This window comes from Pinus tabuliformis, chromosome 1_2 (genome assembly GCF_031772625.1).
Source record: "Pinus tabuliformis cultivar Carrire ecotype Pingquan chromosome 1_2, CPIR1, whole genome shotgun sequence".
Classification (NCBI taxonomy): Eukaryota; Viridiplantae; Streptophyta; class Pinopsida; order Pinales; family Pinaceae; genus Pinus; species Pinus tabuliformis.
The window spans coordinates 680,648,044-680,674,068 of NC_142298.1; the positions used below are offsets into that span (position 1 = coordinate 680,648,044).

General features: G+C 37.1%; 1 protein-coding gene across 1 annotated transcript; it reads left to right on the forward strand.

Annotated features, from left to right (window-relative positions):
- The first annotated feature begins 7,881 nt into the window (after nucleotides 1-7,881).
- On the forward strand, nucleotides 7,882-9,813 carry LOC149207528 (uncharacterized). The gene has a single exon (XM_089393911.1). The coding sequence runs from the start codon at nucleotides 7,956-7,958 to the stop codon at nucleotides 9,066-9,068; it is 1,113 nt and encodes a 370-aa protein (XP_089250037.1). The 5' UTR covers nucleotides 7,882-7,955; the 3' UTR covers nucleotides 9,069-9,813.
- The last annotated feature ends 16,212 nt before the right edge of the window (nucleotides 9,814-26,025 follow it).

Genomic DNA, 26,025 nt, shown 5'->3' on the forward strand with positions numbered 1-26,025 from the left:
TGCAAAGTTATTCGAACTTCATTATACAAACCATTAGTGTTTTCATTAACCTAGGATTCAACACGTTTTAACTTTGAACCGCTACAACAAATTAACAAAACCTCATTCAACACGTTTTAACTTTGAACCAGCTACAACAAATTAACAAAACCTTTTAAACACATTGTTCATTTTAACTTTGAACCAACTAGAACAAATTAACAAAACCTCTTAAACACATTGTTCATTTTAACTTTGAACCAGCTACAACAAATTAACAAAACCTCTTAACACATTATTCATCTTCTCTTTCTACAGTGTTCCACTTGCTCCTCCATCATCAAACTAGGAAAGTTGCTCTTCCTTTAAATCTTCAATCTTGTCCTTCTCTATCTCAACTTTTGAACCAACAAAATATCTTGCTTCTACTAAGGCATTATTGGTATCCCTTCTCACAACAACCCAAATAGTGCAAGGATTTATGGGGAAAGGGGTTATGAAATCCAAACAATTGAGAAGGATGTCATAGCATACTGGTTCATACAAGAAAGAAAGAACTCAACTGTAGGTTCTACTATGTGGAAAGCCCTAGTGAAGGATGTCCCTTCAATCGGTAAATGGTCAACATAAAAGATTGGAAAAATAAATAGTCTGAAAAATAATGGAAGCAACCTGGACTGATTGCAAAGGAAATTATGGACCATCTGAGGAGGAGCTGATAAGAGACCTTGATCTGTTGGGTCCCTATAATACTAGTGATTACCCCATTACTATTGTAGTTATACCCCCTATTTATATTGTTGTGCCCCTATTAACCCCATATTGTTATTTCTGTGCCCCATAGAATCCCTCTATTGTTATTTTTGTGGCTTTATATTATTATTGTTAGGTCGGCTGGATTATATTGTGACTCCTTAGACTCCTATATATAGAAAGGAGGTTTTGTCATTTGATCATCCAAGAATTGTTCATTTATGTAATGTAAAGGAGGTTGCCCCCTCGAAGAGGCTGAATTCTAAGGCGTGGATCTCTCTTTTCTATCTTTTTGTGAGCTGGTTTCATAACATTTGGTATCAGAGCTTTGGATTCTAGGGTTTCGCTGCTCCAAACAGGTCATCGTGGCATTTTCGCTATAACTTTTTTTCTGTGACGTTTCAGAAGTCGCAAAAAAAACCCATTTGAGAAGAAATCACGCTGAACCTTGGGTCCGAATTTCAGAGCTTTTCGCGCGATATTTGCGGAGATATGATCTGAGGAAGTTGGTCTTTTTGCAGACTCCTGAATTACATTCAAAACAGGTGACCTGGGGAAAATCGTCATAACTTTCTCTCTGGGGATCGGATTGAAATTTCGTAAGAAGGTACAGAAAGAGGACGGACTGTAGTTTTTTGTATGTGTTTTTCAGATTCAAAGGTTGAAACAGTGACTCGTGGCACGTCGTACAAGTTCGCTCTACTGAACCAGTCTAAAAGCAAGTCACTGTGGGAGATTTCACATAACTCTTCCTTGGAGAATCCAATTTGGCTCAGACTTGTGGCATTGGAAAGAGGACGCAGAAGGCTACTACAGGTAGCAATTTCAGAACTGGATGATCCGAAATTACAGAGATACATCAGATTCAATATCAGGCTTCTATAAAGTGAAAAAAGGTGTGTAGTTTTTTTTTAATTTTTGTGTAAGCTTGGTTTAACGGAATTCAAAGGGCATAGTAAAGCATTATTATCGGTAACTGATGCCCCGAGGAAAGAAAATGCAAACACCTAGTAAGGAACCTGAAAGCTCTAGCATGACTCATGAAGAAGAGGAAGAAATGCTACATGATATATCAAAATTACAAGAACAAGTGCAACAAATGTCACGCTCACAAAAGCTAACAGAAGCTAAGATAAGTGGCGTGGAATCTAAGATAAATGGCGTGGAATCTAAGGTAAATGGCGTGGAATCTAAGATAAAGGGCATGGAAGCTAAGATGGATGGCATGGAAGCTAAGGTGAATGGCATGGACGCTAAAATTGATGGCATGGATGATAAGATGGATGAATTGAAGAAGTTGCTACAAGAAAGGGTCACTAATGGTGAAAAGGTAGTAAAGGAAACTCATGATGAGAACAAAAGAAATGTTAATCATGATTCCATAGACTCTAATGTTGGATCGAAGACTCACCATGTTCCAAAAATCGATATGAGGAAGTTTGATGGCAAGGATCCCGCCACATGGATATTACAGATGGAGCAATTCTTCGATCTCAATAATGTGCAAAACACACAAAAGGTACGTATGGCAACTTTATATTTGGAACCAAATCAGTTTGTATGGTATCAATGGCTTTGTTCTCGTAAACAATTTATCACTTGGGCAATTTTTACGGAAGAATTGATAGCACATTATGAGGATACAAAAAGCAACACTTTTTTTAGCCAATTGATAAGTCTCAAACAAAAGGGTTCAATAATGGAGCACATTGAGGAGTTCCAAAAATTGAACATAAGGGTAAAAGATATTCCAGAGGAGCATAGGATTGATGTGTTCATAGGGTCTTTAAAGGATAATATCCAACATGATGTGCGCCTTTGGGAACCTGATTCATTAGAGAAGGCATTCAGGTTAGCAAGAAAAATGGAAAGCAAAATTATGGCAACTAGGAAGCATACCACTCACAACTATAAAGACGGAAGTGTTGTTGCCCATAGTCTTCCACAACCTACAAGGTTGACACCACAACAATTGGAAGAAAAAAGAGCAAAAGGGCTTTGTTACAATTGTGATAGCAAATACACAAAAGGTCATAAGTGTGCTGAGAAGAAATTATTCTACATAGATTGTGAAGAGGAAGAAGAAAAGGAGCAAGAAAGGTCAAAAGAAGAGGATATATTCCAGGAACAAAGCCTAGATGAAGAACAAATAAATCCGACCATATCTTGTAATGCATTGGCGGGAATTACCACTCCTCAAACCATCAAGATAGAAGGACAAATCAAGAAGAAAAAGGTAATAGTGTTGATTGATTCAGGAAGCACCCACAATTTTATTCATTGTAGGGTAGCAAAAGAATTGAATTGCTTCCTATATCCAGCACCAGAGTGTCAAGTGATGATTGCAAATGGAGGAACAATAAATTGTTCTGGAAAGTGCCATAATATCAAGCTATCCATGGGAGAATATGTATTGACTAGCCCAATGCTTTCCATTCCAATGGGAGGTGCTGATGTTGTACTAGGAGTCCAATGGCTACAATCCTTGGGTACAATAGCTTTTAATTTTCAAGAACTTTTCATGAAATTTTCTGTGGAAGGAAAGGAAGTTGAATTAAGGGGTATTGCAGGGAAACCAGGAAAGATAATCAGCTCTAATGGCATGACAAAGCTTCTAAAAAAGGAGCAAAGAGGTGTAATTGCACAATTATGTTCGCTAGATGTTTCCACATTGGAATCATCTATTTCTCCAGATCTCCAAAAAGTCCTGGACAATCATTCCAAGGTATTTGAGACTCCCAAAGGTCTCCCACCTATGCGTGATCATGATCATGCTATTCATCTGATTCCAGGAAGTGTTCCTCCAAACATCAGGCCGTACAGATATCCCTATGTCCAAAAAAGTGAAATTGAACGTATGGTTGCAGAAATGCTAGAGGCTGGTATAATTCAACCGAGTCAAAGTTCTTTCTCAGCTCCAGTAGTATTGGTGCACAAGAAGGATGGATCATGGCGCATGTGTCCAGATTATAGGGAGCTCAACAAGCTCACTATTAAAGATAAGTTCCCCATTCCTGTCATTGATGAATTACTGGATGAATTGCATGGATCAATTTACTTCACCAAGTTGGATCTTCGTTCGGGATATCATCAAATCAGAATGAAGATTGAAGACATTCCGAAAACAGCATTTAGAACTCATGAGGGTCATTATGAATTTTTGGTCATGCCTTTTGGCCTTACCAATGCACCTTCAACATTTCAAGGTTTGATGAATTCAATTTTCAAACCATTCCTTAGAAAATTTGTGTTAGTATTTTTTGATGATATACTAATCTACAGCAAGTCTTGGAAGGATCATGTTGAACATGTTGACAGGGTGCTACAACTATTGGAGGAGAAACAATTATATGCAAAAAGATCCAAATGTTTCTTTGGAGTCCAGGAGGTGGAATATTTGGGTCATATTGTATCTCATGAAGGAGTTAAGGTAGACCCTAGCAAAATTAAAGCCATTAAGGAATGGAAAATCCCCACATCCATAAAGCATCTGCGAGGATTTCTTGGGTTGACAGGGTATTATCGCAAGTTTGTTAAGAATTATGGGAGAATAGCAGCACCTCTAACAACATTATTGAAGAAAGATTCATTTTCATGGACTCCGGAAGCAACAAAGGCCTTTGAACATCTTAAAGAGGCAATGTGCCAAGCACCGGTCTTAGCTACACCGGACTTCACAAAAACCTTTATTGTGGAATGTGATGCTTCAGGAAATGGAATTGGTGCTGTTCTAATGCAAGATGAAAGACCCATTGCTTTTGAAAGTCGTCCAATCAAGGGAAAGTTTTTAAGCAAAGCTATTTATGAGAAGGAAATGTTGGCAATACTCCATGCACTTAAGAAATGGCGACCCTACCTAATGGGAAGACACTTCAAGGTAAAAACGGATCATGATAGCCTTAAATACTTTTTAGAACAAAGATTATCCTCTGAAGAGCAACAAAAGTGGGTCACAAAGATGTTGGGTTATGACTTTGAAATCATCTACAAAAAAGGGAAGCAAAATGTGGTGGCAGATGCACTCTCAAGAAAGGATGAGGATGTGGAAGCATTGTTGTGTGCCATTTCTATTATCCAACCAGATTGGATAAACGAAGCAAGGGAGGAATGGAAGAATGACGAAGAAGTGTGGGCACTTATTCGAAAGCTACAACAAGATTCCAGTACTTCTGATACATTTAGCTGGCAAAATGATTCGTTATGGTACAAAGATCGCTTATACCTCTGTAAGAATTCCCAGCTAAAACAAAAGATTCTTATGGAATTGCACACTTCTCCCTTAGGAGGGCACTCAGGATTTTTAAAAACTTACCACAGGGTTAAGAAGGAATTTTTTTGGGATGGCCTTAAATCAGATATTCAAAAGTTTGTGGCGGAATGTTTGGTTTGCCAACAAAATAAAGTTGAAACAATTAAGACACCGGGTCTATTACAACCTTTATCCATTCCAAGCCAACGTTGGGAGGAGGTTTCAATGGATTTTATCACAGGTTTACCCAAGTCTGAGGGAAAGAGTGTCATCATGGTGGTAGTTGACAGACTTACCAAGTATGCACACTTTTGTGCATTATCACATCCATTTAAAGCCAGTACAGTTTCTACTGCATTTATGGAAACAATTCAAAAGCTACATGGAAACCCAAAGATTATTGTAAGTGACAGAGATCCCATTTTCACTGGAAATTTTTGGACAGAATTATTTTCTTGTCTTGGTACTCAGTTAGCTCATAGCTCATCTTATCATCCTCAATCTGATGGGCAAACTGAGATAGTAAACAAATGTTTGGAAGGATATCTTCGTTGCTTTGTATCTGATAAACAGACACAATGGGTCAAATGGTTGCCTCTGGCTGAATGGTGGTATAACACTTCCTTCCATACAGCAACAAAAATGACCCCATTTATGGCACTTTATGGGTATCAACCACCATCCATCACATCATATTTAAGAGAAAATTCTAAGGTTCAGGCAGTGGAACATCACATCGAACATCAACAACAAGTCCTCCAACTCTTAAAGGATAACCTCGTGTTGGCACAAAATAGAATGAAACAACAGGCAGATCAACATCGCAGTGAAAGAAGTTTTGATGTAGGTGATTGGGTATTCCTACGGCTACAACCATATAAGCAAATGTCCCTAAAGCAAGCTAAGAAGGATAATAAATTATCACCAAAGTATTATGGTCCGTACAAGGTGTTGCAAAAGATTGGTACTATGGCATACAAATTGGAGCTTCCTGCAGCTTCTCGATTGCACCCAGTTTTCCATGTTTCATGTTTAAAGAAGGTTATAGGTGACAAGCTCCCAATTCAAACAATATTGCCAGAACTTGACGAGGAAGGAAAAATTATATTGGAACCGGAAGCAGTCACAGAAACAAGAACTCGACAGCTACGAAATCGATCAATTTCAGAGTATCTTATCAAGTGGAAGAACTTATCCGCTGAAGATTCCACATGGGAGGATGAGAATTTTATGCAGAAGTATCCAGAACTACTCAAGCGTTGAGGACAACACTTTTTTGAAGGAGAGGGGCATGTTGGGTCCCTATAATACTAGTGATTACCCCATTACTATTGTAGTTATACCCCTATTTATATTGTTGTGCCCCTATTACCCCCATATTGTTATTTCTGTGCCCCATAGAATCCCTCTATTGTTATTTTTGTGGCTTTATATTATTATTGTTAGGTCGGCTGGATTATATTGTGACTCCTTAGACTCCTATATATAGAAAGGAAGTTTTGTCATTTGATCATCCAAGAATTGTTCATTTATGTAATGTAAAGGAGGTTGCCCCCTTGAACAGGCTGAATTCTAAGGTGTGGATCTCTCTTTTCTATCTTTTTGTGAGCTGGTTTCATAACATGATCTCTTAGGAATTTGTTCTTTGGAACATGCAACTTCAAATGATGGCAGAAATGTTTGGTATCAGGCCTAGAAGTTAGCAAAAGATTTGGACTTAGAAGTGGCAAAAGCTTAGGAATGGAATCATTTTGTTCGAAGCCTAAATTCTAGTACCAAACTTTCGAATCATGATGACTTAATTAAGTGGTCCAAAAACCAAAGGGCTGGACAGTACACTGCAAAGTTGGGGTACAAGGCAAAGATGGAAGAAGGTTTGATCAGGGAAATATCTTGGTGGAGCTTAGTTTAGAATTTAGAAATTCTTTTAAAAGTTATCATTTTTTTGGTTAGATTTAGCTAACAAAATTTTAACTTGGAATAATTGCCAAAAGAGAAATATGCAGGGCCTTGGAAGATGTATATTGTGCAAAACCAATGAGGAATTTGTGGATCGCTTGTTTATTTCCTGTCCTTTTTCTAGACTTGTTTGGTTTGAGATATTACAGATTACAAGTGGGAAAATCAAATCGGAGCAGAGGGCTCTGTTAGAATTTTTTTCACCCTTGGATAGTAGATAAATCAGTAAAAGTTTTCACAACTTTACCTTGCTTTATGACTTAGGGTATCTGGATATCTAGAAACATAATGATCGTCCAAGGCTTATGCTGCACCCAACCGAGGTGACCTTTGAAATTAAGAGCACTTGCAATGAAAATTGATCTGCCACAAAAGAGAATCTAGTCAAAATTTTAATGGATAGATAAACGATGCAACATGATCTTTGTAACAAAGTTATTTACAATATATCAATATTATTCACATGATTATGAAACCAAACTACAACTTTTTCCAATTTAACAATCCTATTAATGTAACTTTGCACCTTTTCATAAAACTTTAATATTAATATTATAAAATATATTTTGAAATAAAGATTTGGTTTCCAACTTACCAATATTATAAAATATATTTTGAAATAAAGATTTGGTTTCCAACTTACCATTTAATTTGCATAACTATACTAACAATATTTTATAAACCATTCAATTTCTTTAAACTCGGATAAGTTAACGTTCATGTAAAGAAAATATCCTAAATTTACACTCTTAAGCTTCGATTGAAATTTTCATGTGGAGGTGGAGATTTATATTTATCCCACAGATAAAAACACTTTGAGGTGTGCCCATGTGACCATACGCTGAGGCCTATCCATGTGACCATATTGTGTGCGTGGGAGCCGCCGAACCCTAATAAAGCTCTAACCTTGTACCCCAATTTTCTCGCTGCGCTCTCCAACTTCTTCGAAAGGCTATTGACTCATGTTTGTTCTCGCCTCCAGGTAATTGAGTCTCATCGCCTGCTTCCTTCTGCGATGATGATACTGAAGCGTGTGGTAAGTAACCAATACACATTATCAAAGGCAACATATCCTCTTGCATCTGTTTTTACCGTCACATCTCATCTAACAATCCCCAATTTTTGCACCCAAATATCACCATCATCCATAACTCCACCAGGTAGTGGGGTTGTCTCTGACTTTCTTATCAACAATTGCGGTTTAACACCTGAAGAAATTGCGAAAGCTTTTAGGCATAGCAGAAAATGGCTTCGTGCAAAATCGACCCGGAATATGAAAGCAGTTTTGGAGTTGTTAAAAGGCTGTGGTTTGACCAGCCCTCCCCAGATTCGAAGGGTGGTCCTTAACAGCCCCACGTTCTTGTTTTATAGCGCCGAAAGAAACATACAGCCTAAGCTCACTCTCCTTGGGACTTACATGAATCAAGAGGATATCTGCAAACTACTTCTTGCCCGTGCAATAATCTTTAAAACCGCAGAAGATAAGCTCAATTCCTCGTTTTCCCTTTTACAAAGATTAGGTGTTAAGGGTCAAGAATTATCAGAGTTAGTGGCGAGGGAGCCTTGTTTGCTCACGGCTTCAGAGGAAAGGGTTGTGGAGTCATTTAAACAGGCTGAGGATTTTGGGTGCCAGAAAAAACCAAAGATGTTTGCTCATGTTTTGCATATTATTATGTGGGCAGGGAAAGAAAAGATAGATAGAAGGTTTCGTTATTTGAATAGTTTAGGTTTCTCAAAAAAGCAAATTTCCGAAATATTAAGGCGGGCACCGATGGTTTTAGGGCTTTCAGAGGAAAATTTGAAGCGTCATGTGGATTTTCTGGTCAAATCTGCAGGACTTACATTGGCTGATTTTTATAAGGATCCACATTTGTTTCAACACAGTTTGGAGAAGAGGGTGGTTCCTCGTTGTAGAGTAATAAAGGCACTGAAGTCAATGGGATTTGTGAAATCAAAGATGCATTTTCGATCGATTCTTCGGATGTCAGAAAAACGTTTCTTGGAAATATATGTTGATTCGAACGAAAAATCCTCCGTTCTGCTAGATATTTACCATTGCGTGAAAGCTGGAAAGTTGAGCCCTGACAAGGAGACATCCAGTGAATTAGATGTAGGGCCACAAGGCTAGAGGCCATGACCGACCAAGTGAAACCTTGACAAGCGGAGAGGCAGCGTATCAGCTGTAGGGATGAGGCTAAAGGCCATGGACAAAGTAATTAGAGGGCGCGGAGAAAGTCATTCGCGAATGCAAGGATGACGTTGATGATGGCATGGAGCTGAATTTTGAGAAAATGGCGCCAGGTTTTTATGTTCATCCACAGCCTGGAGTTCAAATTGGAAATTCCCAGGAAGGTGGTGAAGGCAATGCATAGAACTTAGACAAGGAAATTGCAGAGATTGAAGCAGGGATGAATATGAACAATCTGGGCATCTGTACCAGGATTTTTCAGTGGACAAAGGGATAGATGGCTCACATCTTCATCAGATTCAAGGGGACATCACCAACATGCATACCATAATCTTCAATGAAGACCAAGTTCGTCTACATACCTAAGTATGCCCCCAGAAAGAGCTGCAGATAGTATTGCTATTCATTAGCAACCAAGAGGACTTGTAGTTGCCAGATAAGTTCTTTCAGCAGAAAACGAATTTTGTAAATTTTTCCTAGAAGTTTCAAAATTAGTTCTGTTAGTTTTACTGAATTACTGTTTTTTCTTTTTGTATGATAATGTTGGCCCAGGGGAATATTATGAGCGGTATGAAACAGTAGGTATTGTTAGGATAAGTATCACGGACAGGTATTTTGCTTTATGAAATTCATGAGAGAAGTTAAGGAAAGATGGAAATCCCATTTTTGTAAGCTGTACGGGGGCTTATGCGTGTATATATATATATATATATCCACTTTGTGAGCAAAAATAAAAGGAGACGTGCATGGAATTTGTTTCAGTTAATAACATTCAGAAAGTTTGCGAAAGTTGATTAGTTGTTTCAATATGCCTTTTCCTGTTCGCTAGTTTTTCTTTTTTGGCCAGAGAATCCCTAGTAAAGGCCTCTTTTTAATAGTTCTATGGATCCTTTGGGCACCAGCCATACAGCCGCCTCTCAAGCTGTTTGAGAAGCAGATTATACAGTATCGTGTTGTTATTTTCAATTCGAAGTATAACTCACCCTCTTTCCTGCCTTCCATTGCCTTTATGTCAGTGTTCTTCAGGGATGCATACACATGGCTCCCATGTTTCCTATGCTCCGGGGAAGGGGGTGCTCTCGGGAAAATGTTTCCCCATGTCTCAATTTCAATGGAACTAGGGATGGGTCGTCCAAAAAGGAGTCGTCTGATGCCCCTCTCAAAAAGGGGCATCTGAGCTCACCCCTTCAAGACAGAACAAAGATAGGGGATAGAGCTTCGAAAAGGTTATGGCCTTTGTAATTAAAGTTAATAGCTAATTTAATTGACATTCTCTTTTATCTTACCTTTTCTATCATTTTGCTTAAATTTTATGTTCAGTTGATATTCTCATTTATTTTAACTTTTTTTATCATTTTGTATAAAGTTTTAACATTATCATTAATTGTTTCATGATTTTTGAGAGTGGTTCCAACCTCATCAAACTTCATATGGAGAAAGTAGAATTTCATTTTCAAAGCCACTGATGTTCAACTAGACATTCCTCTTATAGCTTTTGTCAAGGCACTTTATCCTACTTATTCAAATTATCTTGAGTCATTGCAAGCAAATAGAAACCTCAAAGAGATTACGTTTGACTCCCTTGTGAAGAAATTTGCTGAGAGAGAGAAAGATTTTGGGAAGAAGACAACTCCTTAGTGTTTTGAAGAAGTTATGTGTCTTGCACATAGAGAGAAGAATCATTTTCAAGATTCTTCTAGAAGAAGAGGTGGCCGAAAAGGAAGAGGAAGAAGAAATTTCAAAGGCAGGGGGGCAGGCATTCTCAAGGGGAGAAAGTCTGATTTTCATTGCATACATTGCAATAGAGATGGACATGATGCATCTACAGGTAACATCTACAGGTAAGTTGCCTTGGGACAGAATTGAGTAGGAAAGAAATTAAGCCAAAGGTAAAACCAATGTCAAAGAGAAATTTAAAGCACCTGAATCCGCTCACTATGTTGTGGCATATTGTAATATTGGAGTAATTGAAGACTTGTTTAATGCTTCACTTGCTTCTTGGAAAAATGATTGGTTGCTTGATTCAGGAGCAACTTGCCACATGACTTTTAGGAGAGATTTTTTTGAAGAATTTACTGACAATGTTGATGGCGTAGTATACTTTGCAGGCAAATCAAAACTTAAGCCATCAGGGCTTGGCACAATCAGGCTCAAATTGTCTGGTCTTCCAGACTTTCTTCTGCATGATGTTTTATATCTCCCTCAACTGAGGAGAAACTTGTTGCCCTTGGTCCACATCTGCCAGCAAGGGCACTCCTCCATTCATATGTTTGATGGCAAGGTTGAGGTCATAAAAACGTCAGATCACTCACTTGTCATGACGGGGATAGAAGAAGAAAGACTTCTGAAGCTGGAATGTACCTCTGTTCATGCACAAAATTTCTCCTACAGTTCTCATTATGATGAAGGTACATTTCCATCAAGTCTTTTATGGCATGCTAGATTTGGAAACTTGAACTATGACAACCTTTGCTTGTTGAAAAAAAATGGTGTTACTGGTTTTCCTACAATTCCTAGGAAACTTAAGCAATGTGATGCTTGTATTCTAGGAAAGCATAACAAACAATCTTTTCATGATTCACATTCCAGAGCACATAGAAAACTTGAACTCATTCATTCAGATTTATGTGGTCCAATGCTTGTTCCTTCTGCAAATGGAAATAAATATATGGTGACATTTATTGATGACTACACCAAAATGTGTTGGGTTTATTTATTGAAGAATAAATCTAATGCTTTTCAAACATGCAAGAACTTTCATACATGGATTGAAAATGATGTACAATCTCATATTGGCTCTACTCGCAGTGATAATGGAAAAGAATACACTTCAAATGAATTTGAAAACTATCTTCGCCAACATGGGATCAAACATCAAACAACTGTGCCTTATAATCCCCAACAAAACGAAGTCGTTGAAATAATGAACAGGACAATCTTAAATATGGTACATTCCATTATGTTTTGGGCTGATGCAGTTCTATGTGCTGTGTATGTAAAGAATAGATGTCCATCTAATGTTATTAGAAACAAGATTCCTTATGAAATGTGGTATGGCCACATTTCTTCGGTAGAGCATCTCAGGGTCTTTGGTTCCACCTATTATGCTTTGATACCAAAGGAACAAAGAAACAAAATTGGTGCAAGGAGTCGTAAGTGTATCTTCTTGGGGTATTCAAATACCTCCAAAGCATACCGTCTCTATGATGAAGTTAATAAGAAGTTTGTTGTATCTAGAGATGTAATCTTTCTTGAATCTTCCAAAGCTGACAATATTGTTGAGCGACAACTTGATCGCTTGGATAGATTCAGACATGCAAAATCATTTCAAGAATTTGATAATCAGATTCCACATTTTGAAGGGGAGATTCTTATACTAGATCAATCCGTGGAATCTTCTTCTGAAGCACTCTCTCCCCTACATGAAGCTCCAGCCACTGATGATACTTTGAGTGACGTGATTGATAAAATTGGGAGACTCAATATTGATTCAGTCCCAACTCAGTCAATTGAGCAGCCTGGGCCATCTCAGAAAGGTCCTCCAAAATGGCTGACAAAGACACTTGAAATTGTTCATTTTGATAAGGTTGGAAAGATAAGAACAAGAAATTCAACCAAGCAAAATGGAGGTTATGTAGACGATTCTGATTCACCTGTTGATATGGATGTTTCTTATTATTGTGAACTGAATTTGTCTACAGATTTTGAACCAACTTCCTTAAAAGAAGCTGCTTCTCGTGATGAATGGAAAGAAGCGATGCAAAAGGAGTATGATGCCTTGATAAAGATTGACACTTGGAAGCTAGTTGATCCTCCATTGGGAACCAAACCAATTGGTTGCAAGTAGGTCTACAAGAACAAGTATAAAAGTGATGGCTCACTTGACAAGCACAAAGTCAGGATTGTGGCAAAAGGTTTTGCACCAAACCAATTGGCTACAAGTGGGTCTACAAGAACAAGTATAAAGTTGATGGTTCACTTGAAAAGCACAAAGCCAAGATTGTGGTAAAAGGTTTCGCACAAAAGGAAAGGGTCGATTACGAGGAGACTTTTGTCCCCACAGCAAAATAGGCTACCATTCGGACACTCTTTGCCTTGACAGCTCAGAACGATTGGAAAGTCCATCAAATGGATGTAAAAACGACTTTTTTGAATGGAGATTTGAAAGAAAATGTTTTTATGTTCCAACCAGAAGGATTTGTTGTGAAGGGCCATGAACATAAAGTATGCAAACTTGTGAAATCCTTGTATGGCCTCAAGCAAACACCACGAGCCTAGTATGAAAAGTTAACTGAGCATCTTCTGAAACTCAACTTCAAACATTATGATCTTGATGATGCAACTTTGTTTGTCAAGAAAGTTGGAAAAACAGTTGTATATCTTGTGATATATGTAGATGATCTTTTGATGATAGGGAACAATGAGAGCTACATTGCATCCATAAAAAAGGAAATGAGGAAAGGTTTGAAATGACTGACTTGGGCTATGTTCACTACTATCTTGGTATTGAAGTAACTCAACATCTGAAGGCTATATTCCTCTCTCAAAAGAAGTACATTGGAGATCTATTGAACATGTTTGGCATGGGTGAGTGCAATCCTTTGACTACTCCAATGGAACAAAAATTAAAGCTCACATCCATTGAAGGAAAAGAATTTGATGATGCAACAAAGTATAGAAAGCTTGTAGGAAGTTTCAACTACTTGACTACTACCAGACCGAATATTTCATTTGCTTTTGGAATCCTCTCCAGGTTTATGCAAAAGCCTTGTGAGGGATATTGGTCTGCTGCAAAAAGAGTTCTAAAGTATTTGAAGGAAACTCAAGCTTTGGACTCAAGTATACATAGGTGGGCAACTTTAGCTTGATCGGAAACTTTGATTCATATTTCGATGGAGACAAAGAAATTGGGGTATCTACTTCAGGTTATGCTATGAGTCTTGGATCAGGAGCTGTCTCCTGGAGGTCACGCAAACAATCAGTTCTAACAGATTCCATAATAGAGGCAGAATATGTGGCAGCAGCTGAAGCAACAAAGGAAATTGTGTGGCTTGGGAAAATTTTGGAAGATTTGCAAGTGAAACAAGTGCATTAAACTCCACTCATGATTGACAACATCTCTGCTATAAAATTGGCCAAGAAACCAAAGTTCCATGATTGAATGAAGCACATCAATACAAAATACCATCTGATTCGACATCATGTTGAGGCCAAGACAATCCATCTACGCCATTGTTCCACTAATGAGAAGATTGTAGACATCTTCACCAAAGCGCTTGGAAGAGAAAAGTTTGAAAGGTTCAGAACGATGCTTGGACTCACCAACATCCCTTCAGATTAAGGGGGGAATGTTGACACCTAATCATTGGGATTGGGTGAATATTTGTAAATAATGTAAATAGTAAATAATGGAGAATAGGAATATGAAGAGACACTGGGAGGTGAAGCCCAAGAGTCTCTCCCTCCTTGTATATATCCATGAGCAATCTTAATGAAGAAACACAATTCATTTGAGGAGTTACCTCATGGCCTGACAAGACTTAACAATTTTGAAGATCCACATCTGTGTTTGTTAATATCGCCGATATATTGGCGATATTTGAAAATATCGTGATATTTTTAGCAAAACAATATATCGCCGAGTAAATATCACGATATTTTCAAAATATCGGCAAAATATTGCAATATTTTGAAAATATCGGCTAAATATCGCCATATTTTGAAAATATCGACTATTTTTAAAAATCTGAAAAAATCGATTTTTTATGTTTGTCGATATTTTCCTATATTTTGCCGATAAGATGTTTTCAGGACCCTTGCCGATATTTTGCCGATATTGATATTTTCATCGTTGATCCACATATCCCCGTGTATGTCACATGGCTCCTACACTCCACCATGCAGAAAACTTGGTGGAACATTAATTTATGTGTAATCACTAATTAGATTTCTTAAACCAATATTGGAAAGACAAATAACAGATTTTGATTTATTACTAATATAGATCCATCTTAAGCATGGATGTAACATGAACCAAGAGGGATCAAATTTCTTCAGGTGCAAACTTATTTTAGAGTGCAAAATATAATATGTTTTTTTTGATTGCTTAAATTGTATTTTAAACTTGTAAGTCCATTTTTTTTTTTAGATTTCTACAAATAAACATATACCTAAAAAAGTCCAAACTGTGAAGTATTCACCAATTCAAATATTTTAACCATAAAAAAATATTTTTTTCGAATAGTTTTATATGATATATACATAATTTTTTTAAAAATATTTTACATAACATGTGCATTGAGACATTTTATCCAACACACATTAACATGGTTTTATTTTGTGTTATTAATATATTTTTAATTATACATTAATTACGCTGATTGGCGTCTCTTCTCAAAAATGGTCAGGCCAACCTTTGAGCTGACATGTGTTCCATGGTCTGACAACGACATCTGTACCCCATAGATTTTTAACCAGGTGGTCTCAGATTTGTCCGCCCGGCATATTATCCACTGTGTCTTTGCCAGGTTGCTCTTGCTCTGTTGCTTCCTCTTCTCCCACAATAGTCTTTGTAACTCCTGCCGCTACAGACATTTAATGTGAAATCAAATCCCAATCTACAGTCCTATTGAATTTGTTATACACGTTCAGAATATTTGTTATGTGAAAACTCACAGTCCTATTGAATTTGTTATACACGTTTGGAATATTCGTTGATCCTTCATGCAAACATATGCAGCTTCTAAAATTGCATCTGGTCAAAGTCGAAAAGCTCTTCAAGAGGATTTCTGCATTGAGATCTGAGACATTTAGAGTCCAGATGTAAGAGATTTGAAGTAGGAAAACCTAAATATGTTCCAAGTTTCGTGAAATCCTTTTTTCCAAAATGTATGTTGACCTGGTTGAAATATCCGTATTGCCTTCGATACAATCCACCTGAATAGTAGGATATCTCAAGGGAATTTGCAAGAGGTGAATTCATTCGATCACAACAGCACTAGTTTCTCGAGAGATCTGAAGCTACTTATTGCTGAAATTGTAGTTAACGACTGGACGATTAAACACACTAAATGTGTAGCCCTTAAGGTGGCCATACTACGGAGAAATCTGAATTTTATACCAATCAAGAATTACTCTTGAAAATATTCAACTGCAATTTCCGTTTTTATATTTCATTTCCCCGATGCTGGCTTAGAGTTGGCCACTTTAGAAGAATAATGTTTAACAATCTGAAGCATTATATCTCAGCTCAGGTCAAGATTGGAGAGTGCTGTACCAAGAAAATAAATGATGAGATACTAGATATTTTAGATGGTATACTACTTGATCCCCCCACTCCCCTCCCCTCCAGGTGGCTTCCTTCCTTGCCAGATTTGGCTCTACGCCTAACTTTAAAAGTATAGAAGGTCAATGCAGCAGAAACCAAGAAGAAAGACATTGATATTGTCAAAACTCACTCGGCTTGGAGAGCTGTGAGTGATTCCACTCCAGTTTCTGAGTCAAGGCGGGAAAATTTTCAAATCATTTTGGAAGGGGAAGTTAACTTGATTGGGAAGGGTTATATTATGACAAAAGCCCAGAACTGATGTAATTCTTTCATTTTGATCAACTTAGATTGCCTTCCATATGACGTCCTTTGGATTTAATAATGGCATATCTCGTTCTCTGAACAAATACAGAGAATCTAGACTGAATATTAATTGATATGAGGATGAAGGTTCTACTTAACAAAAATCGCCTAATTTTTTGGGTCGACTTTTCTATAATTATCCTATATGAGATGTGAACCTGTACCACTACAATCAGTTTATACACCTTCCATTACTTACACTATGTAACCATTATTCATATCTAGAAAATGTATATGACTAACAGAATAGTGAAAGGAGTAGAAGGATATATTCCTAATTCCTAATACAATCGCGAGGATGAAAAAAGCAAAGAAATTGTGCAATAATCAATTGGTTGTTGATTTAATAGAGAAAGAATTTATATCTGAAATTGTTTCGGACAGTGTCGTGTTCCTATCCTCACACTGAGAGCACAAAATAACATAGGAATTCTACGCTCATCCACTAATTCATTTGATAGAGAGATTATATGCTTCACCTCTTAACAAACACATTTGAGAGCACAAAAAAACATGGGAATTCTACGCTCATCCACTAATTCATTTGGTAGAGAGATTATATGCTTCACCTCTTAGCAAACACATTTGAATATTTAAAAATTGGTGTTGTCTTAGGAGGCTACAATATTTAAAAATTGGTGTTGTCTTAGGAGGCTACAATTTTGTCTTGATGACAAATTTTTGGTCAGAATCTGGTGAAATTGTTTTCAAGAAATCTGATTGTGGGAGTGTTTAAATCATTTTATTTGATGACTGAAATGGATTCAGCATCCTGAAATTTGATAGCTGTAACCTGAATTTTAAAAAGATTCTGCCATAATTTCTCAAAATCATGCCAGAATTTCTATTGTTTTCCAGACAAAATTGTATCCTATTTAGACTACAATTTAAAAATATATAATACAGTGGTTGAAAATATATAAACATGAACGTATTGAAGGTGCTCTGTTCATTCATGTTGAGCACAGGATAGAGAGATAGATAATAAAGAAATGTATGTCAACTAATTATTATATCTAATTCGCTGGTCTGCCACCAGTAGTATCATTATCTTTCTCAAAAACCAGATGAACCATAAACGCACAACACAGACGGAGACTCTAAACGACAACACAGACAGAGACTCTTCCAGGAATCTAGAGGAACACATAATTACAAGCATTGTATTGCAGTATATGAATTTAATGTATTGTAGTATATGAATTTAATGTCTTAATTTAAGGAGGCGTAACAATCTCAGATGTTCTCTGAAACACCAGAGTGGAGAAATAAATAATTTTAATAGAACAAACGTATAGATACAAACCAAACTAATTATTTGGATTTAAACTAACTTGTATATAGAGTATATATGTCGACATCTATGCGGTTGAGTTTCGATTTAGAATAGCAGAGCTAATAAATAATTAACAGTGACATAAAATACTGCATTAATTCAAACAATATTTACAGAACGTATTGAAGGTGTTCTGTTCATTCATGTTGAGCATATGACAGAGATATAGATAAACAATATTTACTGAACGTATTGAAGGTGCTCTATTCATTCATGTTAAGCATATGACAGAGAGATAGATAATAAAGAAATGTAGGTTAACTATTTATTATTATCTAATTGTGCCACTTGTAGTATCATTATCTTTCCCAAAATCCAGATGAACCATAAACACACAAGGTAACTATGGCCAGTCTTCATAATTAATATTTTAGCCCTTGATATATTTGTAAGTTTGTAATGATAACTATAAAGCATGTTCTTTGTGCTAATTGTTGAAACATAAATTTTAATGCATGTTCTTCATGTCCTTTACAAAAGAGAAATTTTGAATTTTTGAAAGTTGAATTTTTGGCTCCAAACAAACCAATTCAGCTCTCCTCCTAGTCAAGTTGGCCCCAGTCAAAGAGGCACCCATTTGGCCAGCCAGAGTTGTATATATAAGGCACTCGACCTGATCTCCTCAGCACAATTCAGAACACACATATAACAAAGTATCTTTTGCGACAGAGGCAAGAAATAGAAGGCTGAATTTGTCTAGAAGAAGAAGAAGACCAAGATCTCTCTCTCTTATGGCATTCCTCACTGTAGCTGATTTCGCACATGTGAAAGGACGAATTTTCTGAGGCATACTAGGGCAGCAGGACCGAGATTCTTGGGTGAGGCAAACCGAAATTCTGTCCTAGCAGACCAGATTAGGCCGAAGTTATTGGGCAAATGTTTGACTTGACTAGGAGGGAGTTGGACTAGGTTTGACCAAGTCTACTTTGCTGGTCAGTTTGACCTTGTCATTGACTAGAAGATCTATGTGTGTCTCTTATTGAGCTGAACAATTTCTCTAAGGAAAAGGTTCATAAGTTTTTCCCCGTGTGGGTTTTCCTAGGGTAAACTCCTGTGTTTCTAGTTTGGTTGTCTCATTATGATCCTACTATCTATCGTTGAAAATCCTCTGTATAATTGGTTAATGATTAATGTAAATATGAAAGAATTTGAAGTGATTTTCATTAGAAGTAATTATCAGCTATAAGACCTATGAAAAATCAACACGGTATTAGGGCTATGGTATATGAGCAGCCTTGAAGAAGAAGAAGAGCAGCCTTCAAGCTATTCTCTAGGGCTTGCTCTATTCTAACCCTAGAAGTCAGGAAGCACATCACAAAAGAAGGGCAAGATCCGCCTTCTTGTTTGAAGAAAATCTACACTCTTTTTCTGCGAAGTCAATGATGAAATCATCATATACTATTAGGTCAAAAAGCCTGTTGTGGAGAATAGAGTCCCAGTTCAATATCACTGTTTACAAAAAGATCAAAGATCTATTTGTGATTTTTGAAAGGAGGCCGAAGCCTAAGCCTCAATCCATTTACACAAGGACCGAAGAAGTCTGGAAAATTAGGTAGGCTGAGAAAGTTGGAAGGTCAAGATTATTTCAGGTTAGGCCTCAATCTGAGGTGCCTAGGGATGAGATTATTTGAGGTTAGAAGTGCAAAATTCCCTAGAGGCCAAATATGTTTGCAATCTGTCTCAGTCTGGGAAGAAGAATAAATTGTTGGAACTTGGTACAATGATTGTTGTAAGGTTGAATTGAAGAAGCTGAGTCACTTAATTTCTTGAGCAGCCAAGCTGATGTCACTTTGGAGAAAGCAGTTAAAAGAAGTTCTGAATATCTCTATCTAAAGACAAGCCAACAATGAAATCTTTTGTCTACCCTAAATCCTTATGGAAGGCATTGTACATAAAAGAAGAGATGGGATTGATGTCTTATGTTTCATGAATCTCATGCTCAATTCTCGTTGAAGATGTGTTATGACTACTAGGACTGATATAAGATACAATATATATATATATATATTATCTCTGAATAACTATGGTTCCATGCATTACACATTGTTTCCATGCAAACACATTATAGTGATGAGATGTTCAAAGGCAAGTATGAGGCGTGGGAGTACAGAAATATAAAGAGACGAGCGAAGCTATAAGTCTGTGGTTTAATGCTTGGAATGAAAGGTATGTATCATCACTAAATTTTTCTACAATGATTTCATTTGGATCAAAGCTCTTGTAGATCGCAGCTAGAGGAAATGATTATCTATATGCTTGGTTGAAAAGTATGTATCAAGATTGTTTTATGAAAGACTAAATAATACTATGATCTACCCCTTAGTAAGATCATAAACTGTCAAAGTTCTGATCTGTTACAATAAAGGGAGCCCTGAACTAACCATCAAGGACAATTATAATGGATATGAATGTTGGAGGATTCCCTTCGCCAAGTTCATTAACGAGTTTTAAAAATGATCTTCAATCATGCTCATGCATCTACAAGAAAAATCTTCTTGATATCTCTAGAAGCAATGACAGTATCACAATTCGGATTGTGGCTCTAAACAAGACAAAGCCACATAAGGAAAATATGTGATTTGAACGTGTAAAGTGTGATATAACAAATATGTGCTTTTATTTGGAGATATTGCATTCAGAAGCAGGATGTTTAAAAGGATCTTGAAGTATTGATGACATTTGTTGTCATGAATCCTACATTACATATGTTGATTGTTGATAGGGTATTTGAGTACTAAAGAATGTGACCTATCAGTCCGAAAAACTATTCTTTGCACATCAAGAAGACTATCGCTGTCATTTGAAGAAAGCACACCTTGGATATGACAATCTTACAGTGAAAAAGAGACTGATTTTCTCTTCAAGTTTGAAGACCAAAAATCTCTTGAGAAAAATAAGTCATTTGCAGATCTAGAGGCATTCTTATTACGAAGGATAGGCTACCTGAATTAAAAGGGTCAAAATCAATATTTAGCCAAAAATACATGGTTACTAGAATTGCTAGTGATGTTGAAGCAGTAACGAAGTATGCTATGGGCATTGGGACTCTATGACTGTTGGACATCTGGATATGGAAAGGAGAATTGGCACATTACAAAGTTTGTTGAACTTGAAAGAGGTGTAAAATGAAACTAGGGTTTATCCTAGAAGACTAAAAGTCTTGGATGTAAAAATCCTAGGGTTTAAAACCCTAGATCTATATCAACGTTTTCGTTGAAAGAAGAAACCCTAGCTCTTGCAAGGGAGGAGTGACATAATAAGGATGAGATAGATAAATTTGCAAGATGGATGCAAGAAGGCTTAGATCAAGAGGGAGTTGACATTTCCTACTATCATCAAAAGATAAGTATCTTATATCTCTCTTCCTTGATTATTATTATTATTGTTTTACTATTAGTTAGTCTCTTTTCTTTGTATTCTTTGCTTGGTTGTAATTGTTCTTGCATGGCCTCCTATTGAGGATTGTAGGTACATAGTAAAGGCTGTCTAGACTCTGGCAACAAATGGAAGTAGTGGAAAAACAAAGTAAAGCATGTGAAAAGAGGACTTTCCCAGAATCAGTGGTTTATTGAGAGATATTGTACCAAATGAGATTTGAGTTCAGAGGGAACAAGCAAATCATCAAGTATACTGTGATTGTGCCAAAGAGGAGTCAACAATGTCTTCCAACTGGATCTACAAGATGTAGCATGCAACATAGACAAGTACAAAGCAGGGGTTGAGAATAGAAGGTTCTCCTAGAAAGAGGGACAGGACCATGACAAAACGTTTGCTCCAATGGACAAGTACACTTCTATTAGAACTATTATCATTGCTTTGAAAATTACATCAGGTGGATGCAAAAATCATTTTTTTTCTCAATGGAGTAATTGACGAGGAAGAACTGTAACATAGAGCTACCTCCGGGCTTTGAGGTACATGAGAAGAAGTCTCATGATTGAAGAAGGATTTGTACAGTGACAAACAAACATGTTGGGCTTGGTATTTTTGGGTTGATGGATCAAGACTGATCCTATTTGATTTGTCTTTGATGGAAGCAAAAGGACTCATGTTTCAGAGGGACCAACTATGGCAGAAAGAATGCTTCTTTAATAGAGGGAGCAGACAAAAATCCTTATTTTTAGCTTTAGAGGGAGTTGACCTCTAAGTTTGAGATGATGGACTGCCAATGAGATTGTTAGGCTAGATAGTTGATATGCTAGAAAATAACAGTGGCAGAGGGAGCAACTAGTTTTGCCACATCAGAAGTTGTTTTAGTAAGAACACCTAGTTAGGGTAACTGGAAAAGGAGTTTATGGATGAGCCAAAGGCATGTGGCTCAACATGTTGAAGTTTTTGAGAAGATTTCTTCGGCTGAAGTCACATTATAATACTTTTGTCGACGCGTTTCGAACCAACGAGTGTGGTTCATTGTCAGGACAAGTTGAAGAATCAGATCATGGCTGTATGTTAAATAGGGAGAGCAGATCTTCCAACGGCTGAATTTCACTGAAAACGGTTAAATTTTACTGGCCAAATTACCCAGTCCAATGTAGCCGTTTCCTAGTCAAATTCAGCCGTTGGAAGATTTGCTCTCCCTATTTAACATACAACCATGATCTGATTCTTCAACTTGTCCTGACGATGAACCACACTCGTTGGTTCGAAACGCGTCGACAAAAGTATTATAATGTGATCTCCGCCAAAGAAATCTTCTCAAAAACTTGATATGGATCACAGAAGCTTAAATTCAACAAATGTGTTGAAGTACCAACATGGTACAATTGATTATGGCACAGTCAATTATGGTTTGAGATGTCTCAAACAGTGAAGTTCGATTGTAGGAATACACGAATTCAAACTGGGCAAAAATGCAAAAGACAAAAATAGTTCATCAGGATATTGATTTAGTTTGGGCTCCATGATGATTTCTTGGATGAGTAGGAAGAAGATAGCTGTCACACTCAGTATTACAAAGGTCGAGTATAATGCAACTTGGTTGGAAAGTTGAGAAGTATTATGGCTTCAGAGGCTGCTTGTGGGATTGTCTTGATCAAGTGCAGGTGACGACCACGATGACAGATCAAAGCACAGTGAGATCTAGTATCAAGAGGTGGTATGGAAGGAAGCAGTGTGGCTTCAATACTATTCTTTAGTCAGGCAAATTGCTGACAAAGCCTCTATTTCGGGATGAAGACTATATACTTCGAGGACAAGCTTGGAGTGATTGAGCACGTCTTTCTCAGCAAGGGTGAGTGATGAAATTGCAACATCCAAGACAATGATTCTCCCTAGGTCAGGTTGATCAAGATCAAGGAAAATGGTCTAGAATAGCATCAAGGACAGACATTCTCCTCGTGTCAAATATGACCAAATTAGGGAGAATGGTCAAAAAAGGACAACCATTCTTCCAGTGTCAAGTATATTGACCAGAATTAGGAAGAATGGCCCTAGAGGCCCATAGTCACTTAGTTGAGTGGGTTACTTTCAACATCTGGCTTAGATTACTCTTCAAATAGGTAGAGTGAGCTCATTTAACATCGTGGCCTATAAAGAGGCCTTTGGATTTGGGACCAGATTACTCAAATGGATTGAGTGTATCCCTAGGGTTTCACCACAAGTCAAAGAGATTGACCAAGATGATGGTAACCAAGACTTATTAGTATACAATGGGTTAGAAGCACCAACCAAAATCATGGTGACTAATTGAAGCTAATGATGTACCATGAGTTAGGACTATCGACCAGGATTATGGTGAGGATAACCATAGGTTAGAGGTACCAACAAGAATTATGGTAGCTTCTTGATGTTGATGAATTACCATGAGTCATAGTCATTGACTAGAATTATGGTAATTAGATGATGTTGATGTTGATGATGAATTGTTATAACCTTTTCTTAGATAAATTTGTCAACATGACAACATCTAGATAGTCATTGTGAATACCTCCCTAGCTAGAGGGAGTGTTGAATTTTGTAGCTTTGGTCGGTTTCATAATTAATATCTTAGCCCTTGATATATTTGTAATGATAAATACAAAACATGTTCTCCATGTTAATTGTCAAAAGAGAAATTTTAAGGCGTGCTCTTCATGTCCTTTACAAAATAGAAAATTTGAATTTTTGGCTCAAAACAGGTCAAGTCGACCCCAGTCAAAGAGGCGACCATTCGACCAGCCAAACTTGCATATATAAGGCTGTCAACCTCCTTTCCTTAGCACAATTGAAATCACACATATAACCAAGTATCTTCTGCGATGGAGACAAGAAATAAAAGGCCAAATTTGTCTAGAAGAAGAAGAAGATCGGGCTCTCTCTCTCTCTCTCTCTCTTGTGGCATTCCTCACTACATCTGACTTTTCATGTGTGAAAGGACAAATTTTCTGAGGCATACCAAGGTAGCAGGACCGAGATTCTGGGGTGATGATGCAAACTGAAATTCTGCCGTAGCAGACCAAATTACACTGAAGTTCTTGGGCACATGTTTGACTTGACTAGGAGGGAATTGGACCAGGTTTGACCAAGTCTACTTTGCTGATCAGTTTGACCTTGTGATTGACTAGAAGGTCTAGTTGTGTCTCTTGTTGAACTCAACAATTTCTCTAAGGAAAAGGTTGCTGGGTTTTTCCCTCATGTGGGTTTTCCCAGGGTAAAATTTTGTGTTTCTTGCTTGGTTATCTCTTTATGATCTTACCTAGGGTAAATTTTTGTGTTTCTTGCTTGGTTATCTCTTTATGATCTTACTGTCTATTGTTGAAGATCTTCTGTATAATTGCTTAATGATTAATGTGAATATGAAATAATTTAAATTGAGTATCATTAGAAGTAATTATCAGCTAGAAGACCTACGAAAAATGAAAACCAGGAAGCTAGAGGAACACATAACTACAAACATTGTATTGCAGTATATGAATTTGATGCCTTAATTTAAGGAGGCGTAACAATCTCAGATGTTGTCTGAAGCACCAGAGTGGAGAAATAAATAAATTTAATAGAGAAAACACATACAAACCAAACTAATGATTTGGATTTAAACGAATTTTTATTCAGAGTATCTATGTCTACATCCATGAAGCTGAGCTTGTATATAGAGCTAAGAAATAAATAAGTGACATAAAATACTGCATTAATTCAAACAATATTTACTCAAAGATAACAATGAAAACAATTCTAGAGATTTGGATTAAAGTTGGATTTATAATATCAAACGTTGGTTTGGATGTTCTTCCAAAAGGGGTGAACCAAATCCATCCATCCATCGGTTAGAAAATTTGCCAACAAATAGATGTCACACAAATATCCAACGACTCTCAGCAAAGTTGAGCAACAATGAAAACAGGAAACATAAACGGGAACAGAGAATTCATGAAGAAGCCAGCCTTGATTCTCATCATAAATGGAGACACAAATATTGCCATGGAAAATATAATTCCAAATATATATATATATATATATATATATAGATATCATTTTGATCGATAATTTAAATTTGTCACTAATTGAAAATATGAATACAACAACCAAAACTGTAAAATAAAATTCCAGCTCTAGTTGTAATTCACCTTGAATCAATTTGCAACACGCATCCAGGTTACAAACACAAATAGATGTTCACCTATGAAATTGAAGGGATAGGTATATAACAAAACAACTCATGAACCACCATCTTCCTTCACTAGGTCACTTTAGAATGGATGATGAAATTCACTACCACGATATTCAAAGTTTCAACAACTGCTACTGGATGAACTGACTATGAGACTAGGCCACAATTAATGGCCAACGTATGGTCATCAATATCTTCCTCTGCCCCTGAACCAACCACCACCACCACAACGCCCACAACCTCGTGGACCACCTCTTCCTCCACCAAGTCCACTTCTCCCACAAAAACCACCACCACAAGGACACTGGGCATTTCGCCATTTTAGGTTTTATCGTTTTAAATTTTA